Source organism: Cupressus sempervirens, chromosome 6, assembly GCF_028749045.1.
Source record: "Cupressus sempervirens isolate cs-2001-9-10 chromosome 6, ASM2874904v1, whole genome shotgun sequence".
Taxonomy (NCBI): Eukaryota; Viridiplantae; Streptophyta; class Pinopsida; order Cupressales; family Cupressaceae; genus Cupressus; species Cupressus sempervirens.
This window is the reverse complement of record NC_143123.1, coordinates 329,124,882-329,143,567: the sequence shown is the minus strand read 5'-3', so window position 1 is coordinate 329,143,567 and position 18,686 is coordinate 329,124,882. Positions and strand designations below refer to the sequence as shown.

The following is an 18,686-nucleotide window of genomic DNA, read 5'->3' as shown; positions in this document are numbered from 1 at the left end:
TTAACCAGTCTCCTTGAATAAGCTGGATGAAGATCTGGGTCTATGCAGCCAGTGTTCACATAGATGTCACTAGTAGAATATACTCTGGATTCTCACTGCCTGACTGTCAGCCTCATGCATGCTGAGGTCTAACTCTCTCTGAATTTCAAGTACACAGGTAATTAACTTTGTCAAGAAAATTTACACTTACGTAGGACCTTATTTGTGTAGTTTGGATGGGTATTAAAAAAGTTGTTAGTGAGAAACATATCCCAAGGTGACTGATGCAGAATACCACATGCTGGATGCCAAAGACTTTTTTGCTTGAACCATGTCTTTTGAAATTCTCATATTTTGCTTCAAACGTGAAAATGGATCTATATCTGTTGTAGTTTTATTGTTATATAGTTGTTAGTTAATAATTTATAATCTATTAAAGCACTCACTTTTATATAAAATAATGTAGTTACAATATTTTGAGGCTTTAATTCCTATTGCGTCCCCAATAATTTGTTATGTATATTATTAATTGTTGTAAATTTGTTATTTATGATATAGAAAGCTCTCACTTTTATATAAAATAATATAGTTACAATATTGAGGCTTTATCCCCTATTTCCAAACAATTTTGAGGGACTCAGTAGCCTGCAATAAATATCCTTGCATTTGTGCAATGTTTTTCTATTGGAATGCTGGATAATAAACAGATTGATTTCTTAGCATCCTGTGGCATCGAGTTGCAGACATTATATTCTAGTTCTGTTTAACATGGATCTTGTTGGTCTGCAACACAATAATTGTCTGTATATACACTGATCAAGAAATAATACTACTTTTTTTTCATGATTTTATTTTACTTGAAAATTTAGCTATAATAGAGTTCTTTTTGTTGAATAGCCCTGGTTTTTGATGAAATGTGGTATGCAGGCTTCTTTCCAACTTACAGTGCTGTTAACTCTTTACTACAAAGGAATTGATCTGCTAAGGTTGGATGGAACAAAAGACAGAAAAGATATACTCAGAGATACCATCATTTTCAACACCTTTGTGTTTTGCCAGGTTAATTCCCATATTGCTTTAGATAGAAAATAGGAACTAAAGGGATCTAATCCCCTCTCATGGCATTTTTTAAATCATATTGTTGAAGGTGCCCATGTTTGGTATCAGTCATACCACAGTACATAGTGATTCAAGTATAGTGTTGCAGTAAGTGGGTTTGCTCCTTCCCTGTTTGGAATACTATTTGTTCCTTCCCTGTTTGGATTCCTATCCCATTTGTTATCAAATTCTAGCATTACACAATAGTGGACTAATTTTCAAACTTGTAGAGATCAAGATTCCCCCAGATTTTATTTTCCATTACCATTAGAGTGATCACAACTGCCAATGACAGATATGAGTGTTTAGAATCTGGTGCGAAAAATTTACTTCTGTATTTATTACAATCTAAAATGGTTGTCTACAGTTATTCAATGAGATCAATGCACGCAAGCCAGAAGAGTTCAACATCTTCACAGGGATACTCAAGAACCATATGTTTGTTTCTGTTACTGTTCTCAGTATCATATTTCAGGTCTGTTTTCTTTCCACTTGCACCTTTACCCAAAAAGCTAGTAACATAATCTATGACTTTTTTGTATTATTCAGCTCTATGGGAGAAAACCTAAAGGTTTTTAAAATAATGCAGGTTATAATGGTTGAATTCCTGAATAAATTTGCTAAAACAACAAAACTTTCATGGAAATACTGGTTTATTTCTATAGGAATCGGATTTCTGAGGTCTGTATTAACTGCAATTACTAGATTGAATTTAGTTATTACTGGTGTCCTATTTCTTAGTTTAACAGAGCTAAATGCATTATAAACAGCTTGCCAATTGGATATCTTCTCAAGCTAATTAATGTACCAAATAAACCATTCATAACCACCCACAAAGTCAAGAGGAAGCGTAGAAGCAGAGAAGATCCAAATCCATATCGGCAATCTTCCAATGAACAGCTTGATATTGAACAACCTACAGGTATGTTCTGAAAATGTCACATGGCATGTACTGAGGTACATAATAATTTTTCCTATTTAAGTAGGTCTAAATTTGATAATCTCTGATTTTTCATTTGCCAACCAACTTCTTATACAACTTCCCAGAAATTTGGTTTATATTTCCTTTCTGTAAAATGGTAGCTATAGAATAACTTAAGGGTTTCATCTCATGCACTTGCTCAACTAGCTTCCAACCCCATGGGCCTAACTATCTTCATTTAGTTTGGTATTTTATGAATGAGCAGACTAAAAATCCCAATAATGCTTACCCAGATTTGGATTCACATATATTATCTAATGTAGCATAGGTACCATTACAAAAAAATGTGTAGAATCATGAATTATCAGAAAAAGGATTGGGCCATCACACAAAAGGAATCTTTGGACCCTCAATGCTAATGAAAATCAAGATTCTCAGACATCCAATATATTTCTTCAATGAGTAGAATAAAGATGTTAATGACAACCCCATGATTATTGATCGGCCAAAAGTGAGGTAGAATATGAAATAGATATGATGTTTATTACTAAATTTTCAGTTCGGTCTACATATCAATTCGACGATGTCAATTCACCGGTGTAATCTTGTGAAAGGCATTGTGGCTATATGCACAAATTTGTAAGTACTGAGCTGAGAGGGTATAAAATGTAGCTAGAAACTTATCATTCATTTTAAATTTTGTAAAGAAAAGCTTATCTGGCTCTGATTTTCATAGAACCACGAAGTGGGTCTATTTTTTCAATAGTAGCCTTCATTTTTCCAAGCATGTTACGAATCATCTCATACACCTTTCTAAACTTGGAACATTGGAGTCCTCGTATTTGATTATTGCGTAAACAAGTTTTATGATGATGATGTATTTGGAATCAACCCAAAACATGTTGCTCCTCACCAAGCTCTTAAGCCTCCTATTGTAAAGTTTCTCCAAATTCTGTATGATCAGACTCAGATAATACCTTCTTTAATGCTTGCTGAAGATGATCTTTTATGATTCAGACTTGTATGAAGTGATGTCAATGATATAAATATTATTCTGAAATGTTTTATCTCTGCAAGTATTCATATAGGGCAGAATTGCTTAAAGGAGCAGACCGTATGTTATTTGTGTGTTCTTTAACTACAACCATACCCCATATAAATAAGGTAACCAAAGGGCATGTCCCTTGAAGGGACATGACCCTATCTGGGTCGGCCCTATAATGTTTTCTCATAATCGGCATCAAGGAGTAATAGCTTTTGTTTAATCAAACTAACAAATATTAGTTAAGTTCAAAACTCAAATGCAATAATCCAAGGGAGATGCTGATCATGCCTAAACAAGGAACAAATATATAGGTCTTCCATGCAAGAATAGATCTATAAGATCTTGTGCAATGAGATCAGTATTATATCAAAGTTACAGATTTAACACTCCCTCTTAACTTGATAATCATACTGAGAGATAACATATCTAGCATCATCAATTATGATGAATAAGCATAGATTGATACTCTATACCTATCTGAATCTTCTTAGCATGTGGTATCATCGAACACATGATGCTATGTCATATTACTTCCCTGTGATATGACTTATCACTGATAGTAGTGATAACAGTATTGCAAAGAATACAATATATAGGATAAAACCGGAGAATAATTAAATTCTTCTGTAAAGTGCCTTGACAATTTTTGAAGTTTTATCCCTGTTTTTTTGCCTTAGGAATTTTGTCAAACACTTCCCTTGCAGCCTCAGTTTGCTGATGTTTGTTGTTTTGCTATGATTTTTAAATGCCAATGATATTGATGAATACAAATGATTGCAAAATAACTAATTGGAAATCAAAGTGATATGCAACTTATTTTTATTATTTTCCAAATGCAAGTACATGAAATTCTGATGTAAAATGCACACCTACAGCCAAGAGGTATTTTCACAAACACTTGGTATGCATCCTATGAATGACTATGCAATGAGACGTTTTTACAAATATTTGGCATACAAACTAAATAGCTGAATTAAGTTGATTTCCCTTCAATACTTCAATGTTTACAATGACTGAATACTTTGGTAACAAAAAGACATATATTACTTGTCAAATGTATCCTTCTACAATTGCCAAATGTAAATACCAAAAGAACCTGGAATAAGTCGCTGAGATGACATGCTTTTTGGCTTTGCTTTTTTCGGATCTGCTTTTTCGGATTGCTTTTTCGGCTCTGCTTTTTCACTTTTCTTTTTGAGACTGCTTTTTCGGATCTGCTTTTTTGAACTGCTTTTTCAGCTCTTCTTTTTCGCTTTTCTTTTTCGGATCCACTACGAAAACTGAAACCTTTCTCCTTGCCAACTGATGTCAAAAATTAGATGCACGGGTTGAACAAAAATCACTGAATATTATCTCCCAATTAATCACAAATGAATTGGCTGAATACCAATTCCTCCACTCCCAACTAGGGTTGATATCTCGCAACCGAAATTGGCACCTTAGAGTCTTCAAACCCTCAGGCAAGTATGCAAGCACTAAGGCTCTCAGCACAATAGATGAATATACAACTCAAGATGTGTCAAATGCCCCCCCAAAGGCTCCTTATAAAGAATTCATAAGTAACTTCAAGAAACTTCTAGAATAATCTATTACTTTATTCTATTAAGTGCATTTTTGATATTTTATTACTTTAGTCACTTTAATATTAAATTAATTCAATATAAGGTTACTTTTTAATATTTTATTTTTAATAACCTTATAAGTAATTAATCTAATATATTTTTTCCCCTTTATTTCTTCCCTTTTTAGCCTTCGGGGAAAATTAAACGCTAAAAAAAACAAGTAGCTGGTGCCTGTCAAAAAGGGGACATTACAGTCCACCTTTCCTGAAATTGCTTGTTCCCAAAGAATGGCCAAACAAAAAATCAGTCAATCCACCTGGATCCCAAATGTAGTCATGAACCATACTATTGTCAGTCAACGTAGGCTCTAGCGACAACCTCTGAAATATAACCAAGAGGACACCATGAATGGATCGTGAACCATTGCACAACTGAACTCCAAATCCACTACTGCCACAGTCAAAAACCCACGAGACACAAACTCTCAAAACATCAAAACCCAAGTAGAGTGGGCAACTCAAACTGCCAACACCATCCACACAACCCATCGTGTTATGCGGAACGCACACTCCAACTCTGCTACAATGATGACCACTCCCACATGAAACTACACCAAATACAGAGAATCCACACATTGTACACCTACTGCAATCAGCACAACTCTGTAAATCACCAGCCACTATCACATAACCATAACTCCCATGCATCACTAATGGCGAATAGTCATCACATGATAAATAGCAAGAACTAGAACCCAAACCAAATCTGATGGCCATCAAGTCCTCAACACCTAGATCCAGTGCAAACTGATGAACATACCCTGTAGTATAATGCTGATTAAAAGAACTAACCTCAGTCGACAGCTCGCCATACACAGGTGATGCAACCCACTGCCACTGATCACCAACCAAACCGAAACTAACTACTACTTCCGAAGACATTGCCAAGGGGGTAGTGTCACTAGTAGGAACCATGCCAACTACCGGCTCACCAACATCACACATGATCTCTGATACAACATCACTAGTCTCCTTGCCGTCCGTAGTAGAGACCACCACCAAGTCAAACATACCACCATGCTCAGTTGCAGGGCCCAACTCAATTGATCCTACCTCCAATGGAAATGAACCAAACATGCCAATACTGGTATCAAGGACAGATATATCCTCATCTCTACTGCCTCTATCAACCTTGACCATGGACATCCTCGGATCACCAAACATCGCGGTCTGTGACTCTACAGAATCTGGTAAAGACTGAAGTCGCTCTAACTCCATGGTCACCTCAGCCAAATGAAAATATGACTCCTCAAAAGCCAACTGTGTACTCTCAAGGAACTCAGAAGTCACCTCGAGCTGCTGAGTAAGCTCATTCACCTCATCTTCCTTGACCAGTAATGCATCATATGCTGTACTGCCCCACTCCATAAGATAATCTCTATCGGCTACCAACTGCATATAATTTTGTCTCAGAATCCGGATAGCCTCCCATAAAGAGTGGATCTCTGTCAAGGAAAGATAACTGCTTCCCTACTCATCACTAGTAGGAGAACCCCATCCATAAACTGCTAACAACTGATGAGCAGCATCGAAATGCTCGCAAGCAATAGAAATGTCTCGCTCACTAACTCTTAGCTGACTAGACACATGATTGTGCTGGCTGGTCAAACTCCTAAACTCTATGCTTGGTACACTGTCCAAAGGAGTAACCTCAGAATAACTATCATCTGTAATACTACCATCCAAATTTTGCAAACCAACTGCTGAACTCGTATCATCAAACGGAGCGACTGAAGCATCAACATCAAAAACCTCTGTATCAAAAGAAACTGTTGAGGAGACTAAGTTCTCAAAACTATCCACAACATCCCCCTGGGTGTCATCTGTAATAATCAGATCCTGGGACTCTTTTGTAAACTTTGTCATATCTGAGAGATCATCAACCCATTCCAACAAGAATGGTCGATTGGATACATGAACAATGCCCAACACAGGTGTATAAAAACTAATTCCAGCATCAAACAAGCTGTTGGCATGGATGAGAACTACACCTGGCAAACTACTAATCAAGTCCATGATGGTGCAACAGATACTACTACCAAAGAATGATAGATATCTCCAGTCAAAACGATCCCAAGTACTAAGATAAGGATCCCAACATCTAATCCATGAACGGTTACCAACTAGCAATTCAAGTAAACTTCTCACCTGAGTAATGTGAACAATACCGACTTCACGCACCTGTCTACAATCTCTGAATCCGGAATGTGAATGCTAGACATACTCATATCATCATCAACATGTGACCCAACTGTAAAAGAAAACTAAGTCCCTACCATATGCGTTAACTCCTGAACTAAACTCACCTCGAGACGAAGCTTGTCCACATGTCTCTCAAAATCCTGGAGAGCCAACTGAGTATACATCAAGGAATTTCGAGTATCTTCCAACTCATGAGAAAATCAGTCGACCTCCTCTTCTTCTTCAATGCATCTGAATAGATGCCCACAAGATTAAGGAGATGATCGCAATCTGAAAGTACGTGTATGTAACGTACCTTCATTGCTTCCATGCCTTCCTTGATCTGCTGTAAGTCGTCACAAGAACCTGTTGTGACTCCTTTATGTCTCTCCTACAGTTGAATCATCCAAATGTGATTCTCAATCAATCCATGTATCCTGTCATGATGAGATAAAGTCGCGACAATATCCTTGTCGCTTGTCTTCAGCTGGCTTGCCAAACCAAGTGAAGAGCTACTAGCCTCCATCTCATGTGAAGAAGCATCCAACTATGCCTGATACTCATTTTCTGCAAAGTCCTGAATGCTCACTTTCTGATCAACTGTACTATCCTCAAACATGACAGTATCCTCAACTAATGTAACTTTATCCAGCCCAACTGTACTGGAATCACTATTTGTGTCAATCATACAATCTGGTGTGCCTGTGATATCACCTTCTGATGCAACTAGCTCAACCTGCACAACATCTGTAACCCCTTCTGCCTGTGAAGATGATGCAAATAAACCATTACCTAAAGATGTGCTAATGTCTCCCTGTATCGAATCCACATGCTTGTTAAACTCCTCATACAAGTTTCTGCCTGTCATAGGGAAGGTACGATCCTTAGGCCTATCAATCAGGCTCTTTAACCACGTACATGCCATAGGTGACAAATTCCTCTCTTTTGTCCAAACATACCATAAGTCTTCTGCCAAAAGTTTAGAAATTTCATCCTCCTCCTCAAACAAGATTGTGAACATGATGGAGTGCATCAATGCCAATACCCTGCTGGGATGAAACTCGTCCATAATATTCCAAAATGTATTAAACATCCTGCGAATGTCACCAATACAACCTATTGCCAGCATAATATTTTCAAATCTACACCTTGCAAATACTTCAAGTAATCTTGCCCTCTTTGTGAAATAAGGGTCCCGGATGTTGTCCAACTTTTCGAAGCTTTTTACCATGGCATGAAGTACCTCTCTCATAATCTGATCGTCATAAGAATCAAGGCCAGCTATTATCCTCATGATTTCACTAATGCAAGAGAGAGCTGTAAGTCTTATTACCTCATCATGATGTCTTAATAATTGAAACTTAACCAACGAACCAAATGCTGGAGATAAAGTTGTTTGCATAGCATTGGGTCTTGACTGATCAAACTGGTCTAAATAAGTTTCCAACTCCTCCAAAGTTCTTAGAAAGTCCTCTGTTCGCTGAAATGGACAATCTAATTTCTTCTTTACATTGTGCATTCTTTCTTCCAAATCCTTGTCTCCTGTTAAAGCCATACTGATAATTGAATTCAATCTGAAATAACCCAATTAGGCTGGCAAGAAACTGCTCTGATACCACTATAAAGTGCCTTGACAATTTTTGAAGTTTTATCCCTATTTTTCTGCCTTAGAAATTTTGTCAAACACTTCCCTTGCAGCCTCAGTTTGCTGATGTTTGTTGTTTTGCTATGATTTTTAAATGCCAATGATATTGATGAATACAAATGATTGCAAAATAACTAATTGGAAATCAAAGTGATATGCAACTTCTTTTTATTATTTTACAAATGCAAGTACATGAAATTCTGATGTAAAATGTACACCTACAGCCAAGAGGCATTTTCACAAACACTTGGCATGCATCCTATGAATGACTATGCAATGAGACGTTTTTACAAACATTTGGCATACAAACTAAACAGCTGAATTAAGTTGATTTCCCTTTAATACTTCAATGTTTACAATGACTGAATACTTTGGTAACAAAAAGACATATATTACTTGTCAAATGTATCCTTCTACAATTGCCAAATGTAAATACCAAAAGAACCTGGAATAAGTAGCTGAGATGACATGCCTTTTGGCTTTTCTTTTTTCGGATTTGTTTTTTCGGATCTGCTTTTTTGAACTGCTTTTTCGGCTCTGCTTTTTCGCTTTGCTTTTTCGGATCCGCTACGAAAACTAAAACCTTTCTCCTTGCCAACTGATGTCAAAAATTAGATGCACGTTGTTCATTCAAGGATGATTTGGGTTTTATTATGATGGTGATGATGGGGGTGTGTTTACCAATGATGCTTCTCCTTACTTCCTCAAAGCTCCAAATACTAAACTATTCACTGCTCTACAACTACTCTTATGAATGGAAAGATTAGCAAATGGACAGGGATCGAATCTAATGAAAGCTAACCAGTGGCTCTACCTCCATAGATGCAATGATTTAGGAGAAAGTGACTAGATTACCACACAAGGCTTCCTAACCAATCACTAGGATGCTAGTGGCCTAGTTTATAGATCCCTATCAAACATCCACTAATATCACCATGCAATTATCCATCTACTTCTTATTCTTACTTAGCAACTTTCTCAAAATAAAATCTACTTTAACCACTCCAAAGGAAATCTAATTCTAACTATTGGAAGTAGAAACCATGCAATAACACCAAATGTTCTTAATCACCATGCAAGTCACAGCAATGATAAAGAGAGGCAATTTTGGTATTATCTTAGCAACAATTTTCTCTGACCCTTTACAAATGAGAGCAAATGGCCTTATATAGAGGCCAAAATTTACTATCAACAGTAGAGATTAAGAGGCAAAACCAATGATCCAGATTGGATCTTAGAAACCCTAATTAGGGTTGCCATCCCATCAACCATTGAGAAGACGCCACCTCATCAATGGACCAATGAAAAAAAAGAAAAGTAGCAACCAATGAGAAGGCACCAAAATGGTAGCCAATCAGAATCAGACACCTATCCTACTTGAGAAGAAAGAGAATTTGCCACTATGGTCTTCCAAACCCTCCGCAAGCTTTATTGCCTGCAAGCCAAACAAAAGATTAAGAAAAAACAGAAATATCATGAGAAAAGAAAAAATGAGCATTTATGCAAAAAGAAAAGGCAAAATCAAAGTGAAAATAAAGATGAAATTTGGTTAAAGGGTGTGCAATCATCTCTACCGGTGCTATAAAAATAACCACTAAAGGTAGAATCGTGATTATGGTGCTATAGCGATAACTCTGTTGGGGCTATAGATGCCTGACTGGCAGTGGGACTCTCTATCCAAGTTGCTTTTGAAGTAAGGATATTATAATAGCTAAGTTTAATGGATTTCAGAGATTATCAAGTTCTTGTCGAGTGGGGAATAAATCATTTGCACACACTTGAGTAACTCATGGTTAGGGTGCTTAGGCTCAACTTGAGAGTTCTTTCCCTTGTTGAATGCTTGTCTGTAAATAGATTTTCAGATAGGTCATCCTGAGATTTTTTGTTCTAAGTTACTTATTTCCTGAAACGTTCAAGAACATTTCACCTGTGGAGTCACTAGATGTTGTGAGGTTTGCACACCATCGTCTCAAGATTTTGGGGACCCCCTTTTTTGATCGCCATAGCGAATTTTTTCGAAGTTGTCCAAAAGTTTTCAATTTGAAAATTTTACACTTTCGACACTTTCAAACCAGGAAGTACGTAGTTGGATTCCTTTCTTCACTTGGTCTTAACTTGATTTTCCAGAACATATAATTTTATCTTTAGGCCAAACAAATTTCAAAGGCAACATTTTCAATGGTTAGAACAATGCCCGGTAGGATAAAATTGCAAATTTTTGGACTTAGATGGATTTTGAAAATTGGAAATAATTGTATAGACTTGAGCATTTTTTAAATGAAAATCTTATTTAAATTTAATTGTTTTGAAAAATCTTGAATTTTTTGGTGAAGAGAAATTTTTTGATAGTGAAATTAAAATTGGAAAATTGATTTTGAATGCCAGAGAAATGATTTATTTTGGTTAAAAATTAAAATTGTATTGCAATATTAAAAGTGGATTAAATTGCAAAATATTATTAAATTGGTTGAAATATTGCTTAGGAGATTTTTAAATGTTGAAAGAAGTTGGTAAATTAAAACTAAAAATCGATTTTAGCTTGCTAAATTCGATTTTAATGATATTTTAATTGCTAAAACGTTCTTAAATGAAAATTTTGGCATCTCCTAGGCTTTCTTTGTTTTATTTTGCAATTTTTGATCATAACTGGCAATTAAATAGGCTAATTTCACTTTGAGCTAAGTAATTTTAGCATGGCATTTAAATCTGGGCCATAATAAAGATGCTAATTTAATTTTTCTCTCCTCTAGGGCATGTCGACCAGCTTGGAAGGACATGGAAATTTCGGTATAAGAGGGGCTCCCCTCTCTCTCATCTCCTCATTCCATCTTCCTTCTCCTCATGTGTTGAGCGATTTTTCTCTAGAAGAGTAGCTTGCAGATTTAGGCAATTTTTGGGTAGATTTTATCCTTGCTTGGCGGCATTTTCTTCTTCTATCTTGGACAAATTTCTGCCCTAGGTCAGATTTTGGGGCAGATCTGAAATTTTTCTTGCTTGGGTGATTTTTGTTGAGGTCTGATTTTCTTTCCAAAGGCTGCAATTTCTACTTCCAGATTTAGGCGATTTTGCTTGGTGAAGAGGCTATGTGATCCAAGGGTCTGATTTTTGGCAAATGTGGGCAATTTCAAGGAAGTCAAAATTCTGATTTTTTCTAGCGCATCATTATTTGCAAGGAGGATTAAAATTTCTGAAGTCTGATCTGAACTTGAAGAGGGCTCGGTTATTTGTAAAGACAGATTTAAGGTAAAGTTCTATTCATTTTAGAGGTTAAGATTGGTTTAAAGGCGTATTTTATTCCTTGTTCTTGCTTGGTTCGTTTCCCTTATATTCTTCTTGCATTCATCGTCCACCACTTCATCATTCCATTGATAGGTTGAAGTTTGGAGAGATAAATGTAGATTTCATGATAGGACACTTGGAGAGGCAAAAATAAGCTAGACCACCATAGGATTGAAGTTGAGAAATATAAATGTAGTCCATCCTAAGGTAATGAAGAGGCAAAAATAAGTGGTAGTCCCACCCTTAGGTTGAAGGTTGGAGATTGATAAATGTAGAGATAGGACTTGGAGAGGTAGAAATATGCTAGATTCCATCGATAGAAAGAAGGTTGGAGATCGATAAAGTGTCGTCCATATCATTTAGAACGAAGGGGCAGAAATATGTGTTTAGGATGGTAGATGTTAGTGCAAGCAAAAACCCTAAGGGAACGAATACCAAAAAAGACAAAGAAGACATGATGCCTAAGACCACCTTCTTCTTGAAAGTGAGGCGAATAAGTGATAACAATATCAGTACAATGAACATGATACAGTTAAAGGACAGATTGAAGGAAGGACAATCCCCCATGGCAAAGAAGATCTACAAAAGCGGAATTGTACACACAACGGCTTTCCCTCCTACCTTGCCTTGTCCGGAATTGGTAATGGGGTGTGCATTCCGATTTGATATTGTTACTAAGTCCATAAATTTTTATGAAGGGAAGAGAGTATTAGCCAACATCGGTAGACAAGTGGTTAAAGAAACATTTAATATTCCCTAGTACAAAGGCATGACAGTGATAATGATGGATCAGGCGGCCAAGTCATTTCAGGATAATCAGGAGGCTTTCGTCATTCACCTAAAGCAAAATTGGTTACACGAAGGCAAGAAGGGAGTTACCAGGTCATCAAGGCTCACCGTGTCAGATTTCAAATCAAAGTATGGCGATCTCATTGTGCTTCTCAACCGGATCATGGGCTTAGCTCAAGGTATGTAATTCGAGAACTGGATGTATTATTTTATTGATGAAATTGAGAATGGAAAGAGAAGATTTGATTGTGCTAGGATTATAAGCAAAAATTTAGAATTGCAACTTAGGACCATACAAAATCAAAAGCAATTCTATATGGGGTCCTATCTTTTCTATTTAATTGCAAGATTGTATGAAAATCCTGGACTTAAGGCCTTGGGAGTAATTGGCAATGGGCTGGGGTAATGTTTGGTGTATGAGTGCTATCCACAGCTTCATTTGCATAACGCCAAAGATTATAAGATGTTTTGTGACGCCTTTGCCATGAAAATGGTAAGGATATTGCAAGGGACACCTGCTAAGAGGCTCTCATCAAAAGCAAAAGCAAAAGTTAAGAAGTATGGGGGTTGGTTCATTCAATTCTTGCAATTCACATATATTAGAGTAGCAGGAAGCATAGTATGTCCCAAGAGACTCCCAAGGTACCCACCCGACAAGGTAGTTTTGATGGAATTGGCTAGGCAACTTGAGCATTATGATAAAATGATGAAATTTAAAGGTGAGACAAGGATTACCTTCTCATTTGGAATTGGCAATGATGGCTGCCCCAATCCTATCGCCTTTGTAGCTGCAGAGAAAGAATTAGAATGGTATCATCTAGGATGGTATAGAACAAGGCAAGGATTCGATCCTGATGGTCTTATCAAGGCATCTCATGGAAATATATTTAAACATTTTCCTACTATAGCAGATTTTTGGGCCAATGCCCAGGATGACTTTCATGTGAGAAAGCTAGCTTTCTCAAGATTTTCAATGAACATGATGAGAGCAATCAAATGGAGAGGCCTTGATATTCCCGATCAACTAGAAGATGATGAAAATGTGCTAAGAGAAGATTATGATACAGTGGATCAAATAGAATTGGGTCTAGTGGATTGGAATGATCATCAAGATCCTTACTTAGGCAGTTACAAGGACAGTTGATCTACACACTGAGTCGTGGTACAATGGGAAGTTGAGGAAATTACAAAGTCAGAAGGTATACTTTACTTATGAGAAGATAAAACCAAAGGAAGGTCCAACAGAGTCAATCGGACAAAAAGGTGAAGGTAGTAGCTAGCAACAAAAAATAGTTAAGAGCAAGAAGAGAAGTTTGGAGGTGGAGAAAAGTAAAGAACATCAGGAACCTCCAGCAAAGAAACAGAATGCAGCACCGTCGAGGGAGAGCATAATTGAGGCCAAAGGCCAAGAAGATAATACAAGTGGACAAGGGGACCGCGGTAGAGGTGAGCTCTAATTTAGAATCAAGTGGTTATAGTGATAGCACCGAGTACTCTCCTCTCTCGGAGAACCAACATGGAGATGATATGATAGTCACTAGTGAAGAAGAGGTTAGACCAATTGATATTAAGGAAATAAGCCAGGCACTCGAGGCCGTTGGTGATGCATTGCTGATTGAACCAAATCTGCATTTGGGGAGATGCACTGCACCACTATGGTTAAAGCAAATGCTTATGCCAAGAGGCGAGGTAGTGATTGTCCAAACAGTTGAAGATATCCAAGGATTAGTAGAAAAAGGTGATAGCGAGAGCCAAAAACAAATTGCAAAAACAATGGCAAAGGTAATCAGGAGCGACAATGACGGTCGTCGAAAAGTTCAGATTATTATACCAACGGTTAACAAGGTATTGGATGAGATTGTAGCTTAGGTATATGAAATAGTTGAACATAACTTGGGAAGAAACATGGATGACATGGAATGTGAGGAGATCCAGGAAGGCATGGCTTCAATCAGAGAAAGGTTGAGGAAGGCAAATGAAAAGATTGTAAAGTTGGAAGCTAAGAACAGTTATTGGAGATTGCGAGCCTATCCAACAGTTGCACCAGGCAGCCCTTCCTCAAGATAGTGAGAGCATCATAGAAGAGATATCGGCTCAGTTACATGAAGTCAAGGATTGGATCCACGAAACAATCCAAGATGGGCGAAATTTCTTGTCTTCCTTTGTCTCGACATTCAGGTCATTAGTGGCTATTAGAGACAAATTCAGAACATTTGAAGGGGAGTGGAAGGATTTCCTTTCAGGCAAAGACTTAGCCATTCCCAGGCTACATGCATTCATTGAGCTATCAGAGAAATATTTGGAAAGAGCCAAGTTGGTAGATGAAGGAGGATTGAGTACGGTGGAGTCTTGGTTTGTTGCCTTGACTATCAAATTGAGAATACTTGAAGAGATACGTAACGAGATTGCACAGCATAGCCCAAGCGTTGACACTTCCATTTCAACCATGATGAGCGATGTTAGGAGTGCTTGATTTTGAAGATATCGAAGAGGAAAACATCAATGAGACAGAATTTGGATCAAGATTGGATGAGTTGGGGAAGGTTGTCATCAAGAAGAAACATTTGGGCACCCTTGCCTCCCTCAATGCCTTTATCAAATACACTAAAGAATATGAGAAGGATCATGAAAAAACACTGCAAGCAGTGAGCAACAAGATGAATTCAGCTGAGCTCAAGATGAAACTTACACCTTGCCCTCCCATGAAGGAAGTCAACGACAAGCTAGCCAAGTTCATTGCTTTGGCTAAAAAGATGAAAGAAAGGGGTAGAGTTATATTAGAAGATCATTTGATGTAAGCCCAAGTGGCAAATTCTCCTTCTTCTTAGGTAAGATAGGTGTCTGATTCTGATTGGCTTCCATTTTGGTGCCTTCTCATTGGTCCATTGATGAGGTGGCATCTTCTCATTGGCCAATGGGGTGGCAACCCTAATTAGGGTTTCTCAGATCTAATTTGGATTGTCGGTTTTGCCTCTTAATCTCTACCATTGGTTGTAAATTTTGGCCTCTATATAATGCCATTTGCTCTCATTTGTAAAGGGTCGGAGAAAATTGTTGCTAAGATAATACCAAAATTGCCTCTTTATCATTGTTGTGACTTGCATGGTGATTAAGAACATTTGGTGTTATTGCATGGTTTCTACTTCTAATAGTTAGAATTAGATTTCCTTTGGAGTGGTTAAAGTAGATTTTATTTTGAGAAAGTTGCTAAGTAAGAGTAAGAAGTAGATGAATAATTGCATGGTGATATTAGTGGATGTTTGATAGGGATCTATAAACTAGGCCACTAGCATCCTAGCGGCTGGTTAGGAAGCCTTGTGTGGTAAACTAGTCTTTTCTCTTGAATCATTGCATTTTTGGAGGTAGAGCGACTCGATAGCTTTCATCATATTCGATCCCCATCCATTTGCTAATCTTTCCATTCATAGGAGTAGGAGTAGAATAGCAAGTAGTTTAGTAATTGAAGTTTCGAAGAAGAAAGTTAGGAAGGCATAAGTCATTTGAACATGCACCCTCCATCATCACCACCATCAACATCATCTGACACTAATACAAAATCATCACCATCATCCCAAAACCCAAGTCATCCTTGAATGAACAACGTAAGGCCACCTATGTGATTATCAGCAAATCACATCGATAACCGAGTTAGTATCCACAGGTGAAAGAAACATTGGAGTTTTTCTCATGTCTTCATGAGTATTAACTTTTCAAAAGAGGAATTGAGTGTTTGATATCCCACATCAAGTGTTCAATTGCTATATGTTATGTAGTGGTACAAAACTAACATCAACAAGTTGTATGTGAGTCCTTGCAGAAGTTCGGAGAGTTGGTTGATAGCATGTGACTACTTCGAATAAGATTTTCATATGCTTTAACTGGAATAGTAGTAAGATAGCTACATGTAAAGAACATCTATGTTATAAGTACTGGATAACATGCACCTGTACAACTAGCTCATGTAGTTAAGTTGCAATCATATTAGGCATGCAACTTTGAATAAAGTTGTAGTTAGTTAGAGATAAGTCAAGGTGGTTGAGGTTGTTCCACTTTTTCCTCCAACTTTCTCTTATTTTTCTATATAAATGAGAGCTCATTGTAAATAATCATCTTTTGGCAAGGCAAGAAAATTCTGCCAAGTTGCATTGTGCACTCTAAGACTTTGTGCTCAAATGTAAATTAGTTTGCTTTCAATAAAAGAGGAAACTTGCTTTCAAACTTTGTGTTGATTCAAGGTGTTATGTGATGACATTTTCTGGATATTGATTGTGAGTTTTGGAGCTTTGATCAAGAGGGATTTGAATTTAATCGTTTAGACTTTGAGCTGCCTATTACATTCAGAGTCAATTTGAACTTTTGAAAACTTTGTGCTACAAGAGGACAAATTGTAATAGATAGTAGTGGCTGTAATCACTTAGAGTTGAAGACTTTGGGCTTCAATTGTAAGTGTTGTTATTGAATTTGAGGATATCCAATAAGAGACTTTGTGCCTTGCTGGTTATTCTACTTGAATATTCATTCAAGATAAGTGCAAGAGACTTTGGGCTCCTATTTTGTTTCACAAAATATAAAAAGTAAACTGCTGCCCTTGGGGTTGTTCTTAAGTCATTCCAGGGTCACCGGTATTACTGTAGCAATAAAACACTTTTTGTTAAGTTGAAAAATTATAGTTGTATGCAAATCATTCTTGAAAAAAGAGGGATTGATCAAGAGATCCATCCTTTTTGTAATTTCAATTAAGTTCTTATTTAAGCCACCTATAGTAAGAAGGGAGCCTCCCCTATTGCTGAGAGGAGAGAGAAATCTAAGGAAATGTTGCCTAAAGTCACAATTTTGTAAGTTGTAGTCAGTGACGTACAAAATTTTTAGCCAACAAAGATGAAGATCCATGAAACCTATGTCTATCTGTAAGCAAAATGAAAAGAAAAGTCTATTAGCTCTAGCCTTAGCTCAAGTTTATCTCTCACTTTTCCTCTCTTTTTGTCATACTCAACAAATAGAAGGCCTTTTAGAGTTTAGATTAAGGAAAAAACAGGTTTTGAAGGGACCTGAAACCCTTCAACAAAAGCTAAAGATCGACATTAAGCACCATCAGGTTTTAAAAGGACTTGAAACCTAAACTCTTTACCAAAAAAAATGAAAAAAATCAGGGGTTACAAGGACCTAAAACCTCAAGAGTAAACCAAACAGAAACAAACCCAAGTTTTACAAGGACCTAGAACCTAAAGTTTAAACAAAAAGCTGGAAATAAAAACACAGAACCAACAAAACAGCATGGACCAGCAACCAACACACTAGCGACCCAGACCAGCAACTACAATAGCTCTTTAAGGATCTTCGCTACCTCCTTGCCTGCCTCCGTAGTACTCTGGATAGTATCAACCATGGTAGAAACATGAGCCTCAATAACCTTTTTCTTCATACTCTGCCTAGTCCTCTTACTTGGACCTCCTGGACTCTTCACCCCAACAATATCTGGAGACATAATCTCCTCATTGCTTTTCTTTCCCAAATTGGCCACCATAGCACATAAATTGGAAGTAACAAGCTCCATCCTCTACCCACTATCCTTGATTAATTAACGGAGTTCCAGTGCATACTCCTTAAGTTTGTCAAGAATATTACCAATTTGTCTTTCTAGATGGGCTCTCGTAACAACTACATGTTCCAGCTCTTTTTGCATATACCCATCATTGTAGAGCCACGAATCACCTTGAACAAAAGTATCAACTTTTAGCTTGGCAGTAAGAAGGAAAGATGAATTTGCCTGCTGAGAATCATCCCTACACCTGTCATCAGCCTTATTCATAGAGTCAATAGTAGTATCCTTATTGACCTTAATGTTGACTTGGATCTCAGTGTTTGCGTCCTGCTTCTCATTAAGCTCCTATTTATTCTTCTTACTTAGGCTGTGCTCTTTCATGACAAGGGCTTTACCCTCATAGTTCTTTTTGGTATCCATTTCCATTTTCTCCTCGCTGGAATTCCTTTTAGTAGAAGTAGGGTGAGCACATTGTTTCCCCTCTTCATCCCCAAAAGCTTCCGACCCTGCATTAGACTCTATTTTCCTATCTATATTGCCATCCACATAATCCTTGCCAGGAGACATGCCTCTGCTCCCAAAGTA

The 18,686-nt window shown here is 37.3% G+C and overlaps 1 protein-coding gene across 5 annotated transcripts in view; it reads left to right on the top strand.

The window, feature by feature from the left end:
• Positions 1 to 18,686, top strand: part of LOC149552499 (calcium-transporting ATPase 5, plasma membrane-type-like) — a 325,070-nt gene that overhangs the window by 272,824 nt on the left and 33,560 nt on the right. For all 5 annotated transcript variants that reach the window (XR_016352944.1, XM_089788076.1, XM_089788075.1 and 2 more), the window contains exons 31-34: positions 907 to 1,038; positions 1,445 to 1,552; positions 1,667 to 1,758; positions 1,848 to 1,999. Coding sequence is in view for 4 of the 5 variants with exons in the window: in XM_089788076.1 (XP_089644202.1) it covers positions 907 to 1,038; positions 1,445 to 1,552; positions 1,667 to 1,758; positions 1,848 to 1,999 (484 nt within the window). In the remaining variant the exon portion in view is untranslated. The remainder of the gene's footprint in view (positions 1 to 906; positions 1,039 to 1,444; positions 1,553 to 1,666; positions 1,759 to 1,847; positions 2,000 to 18,686) is intronic.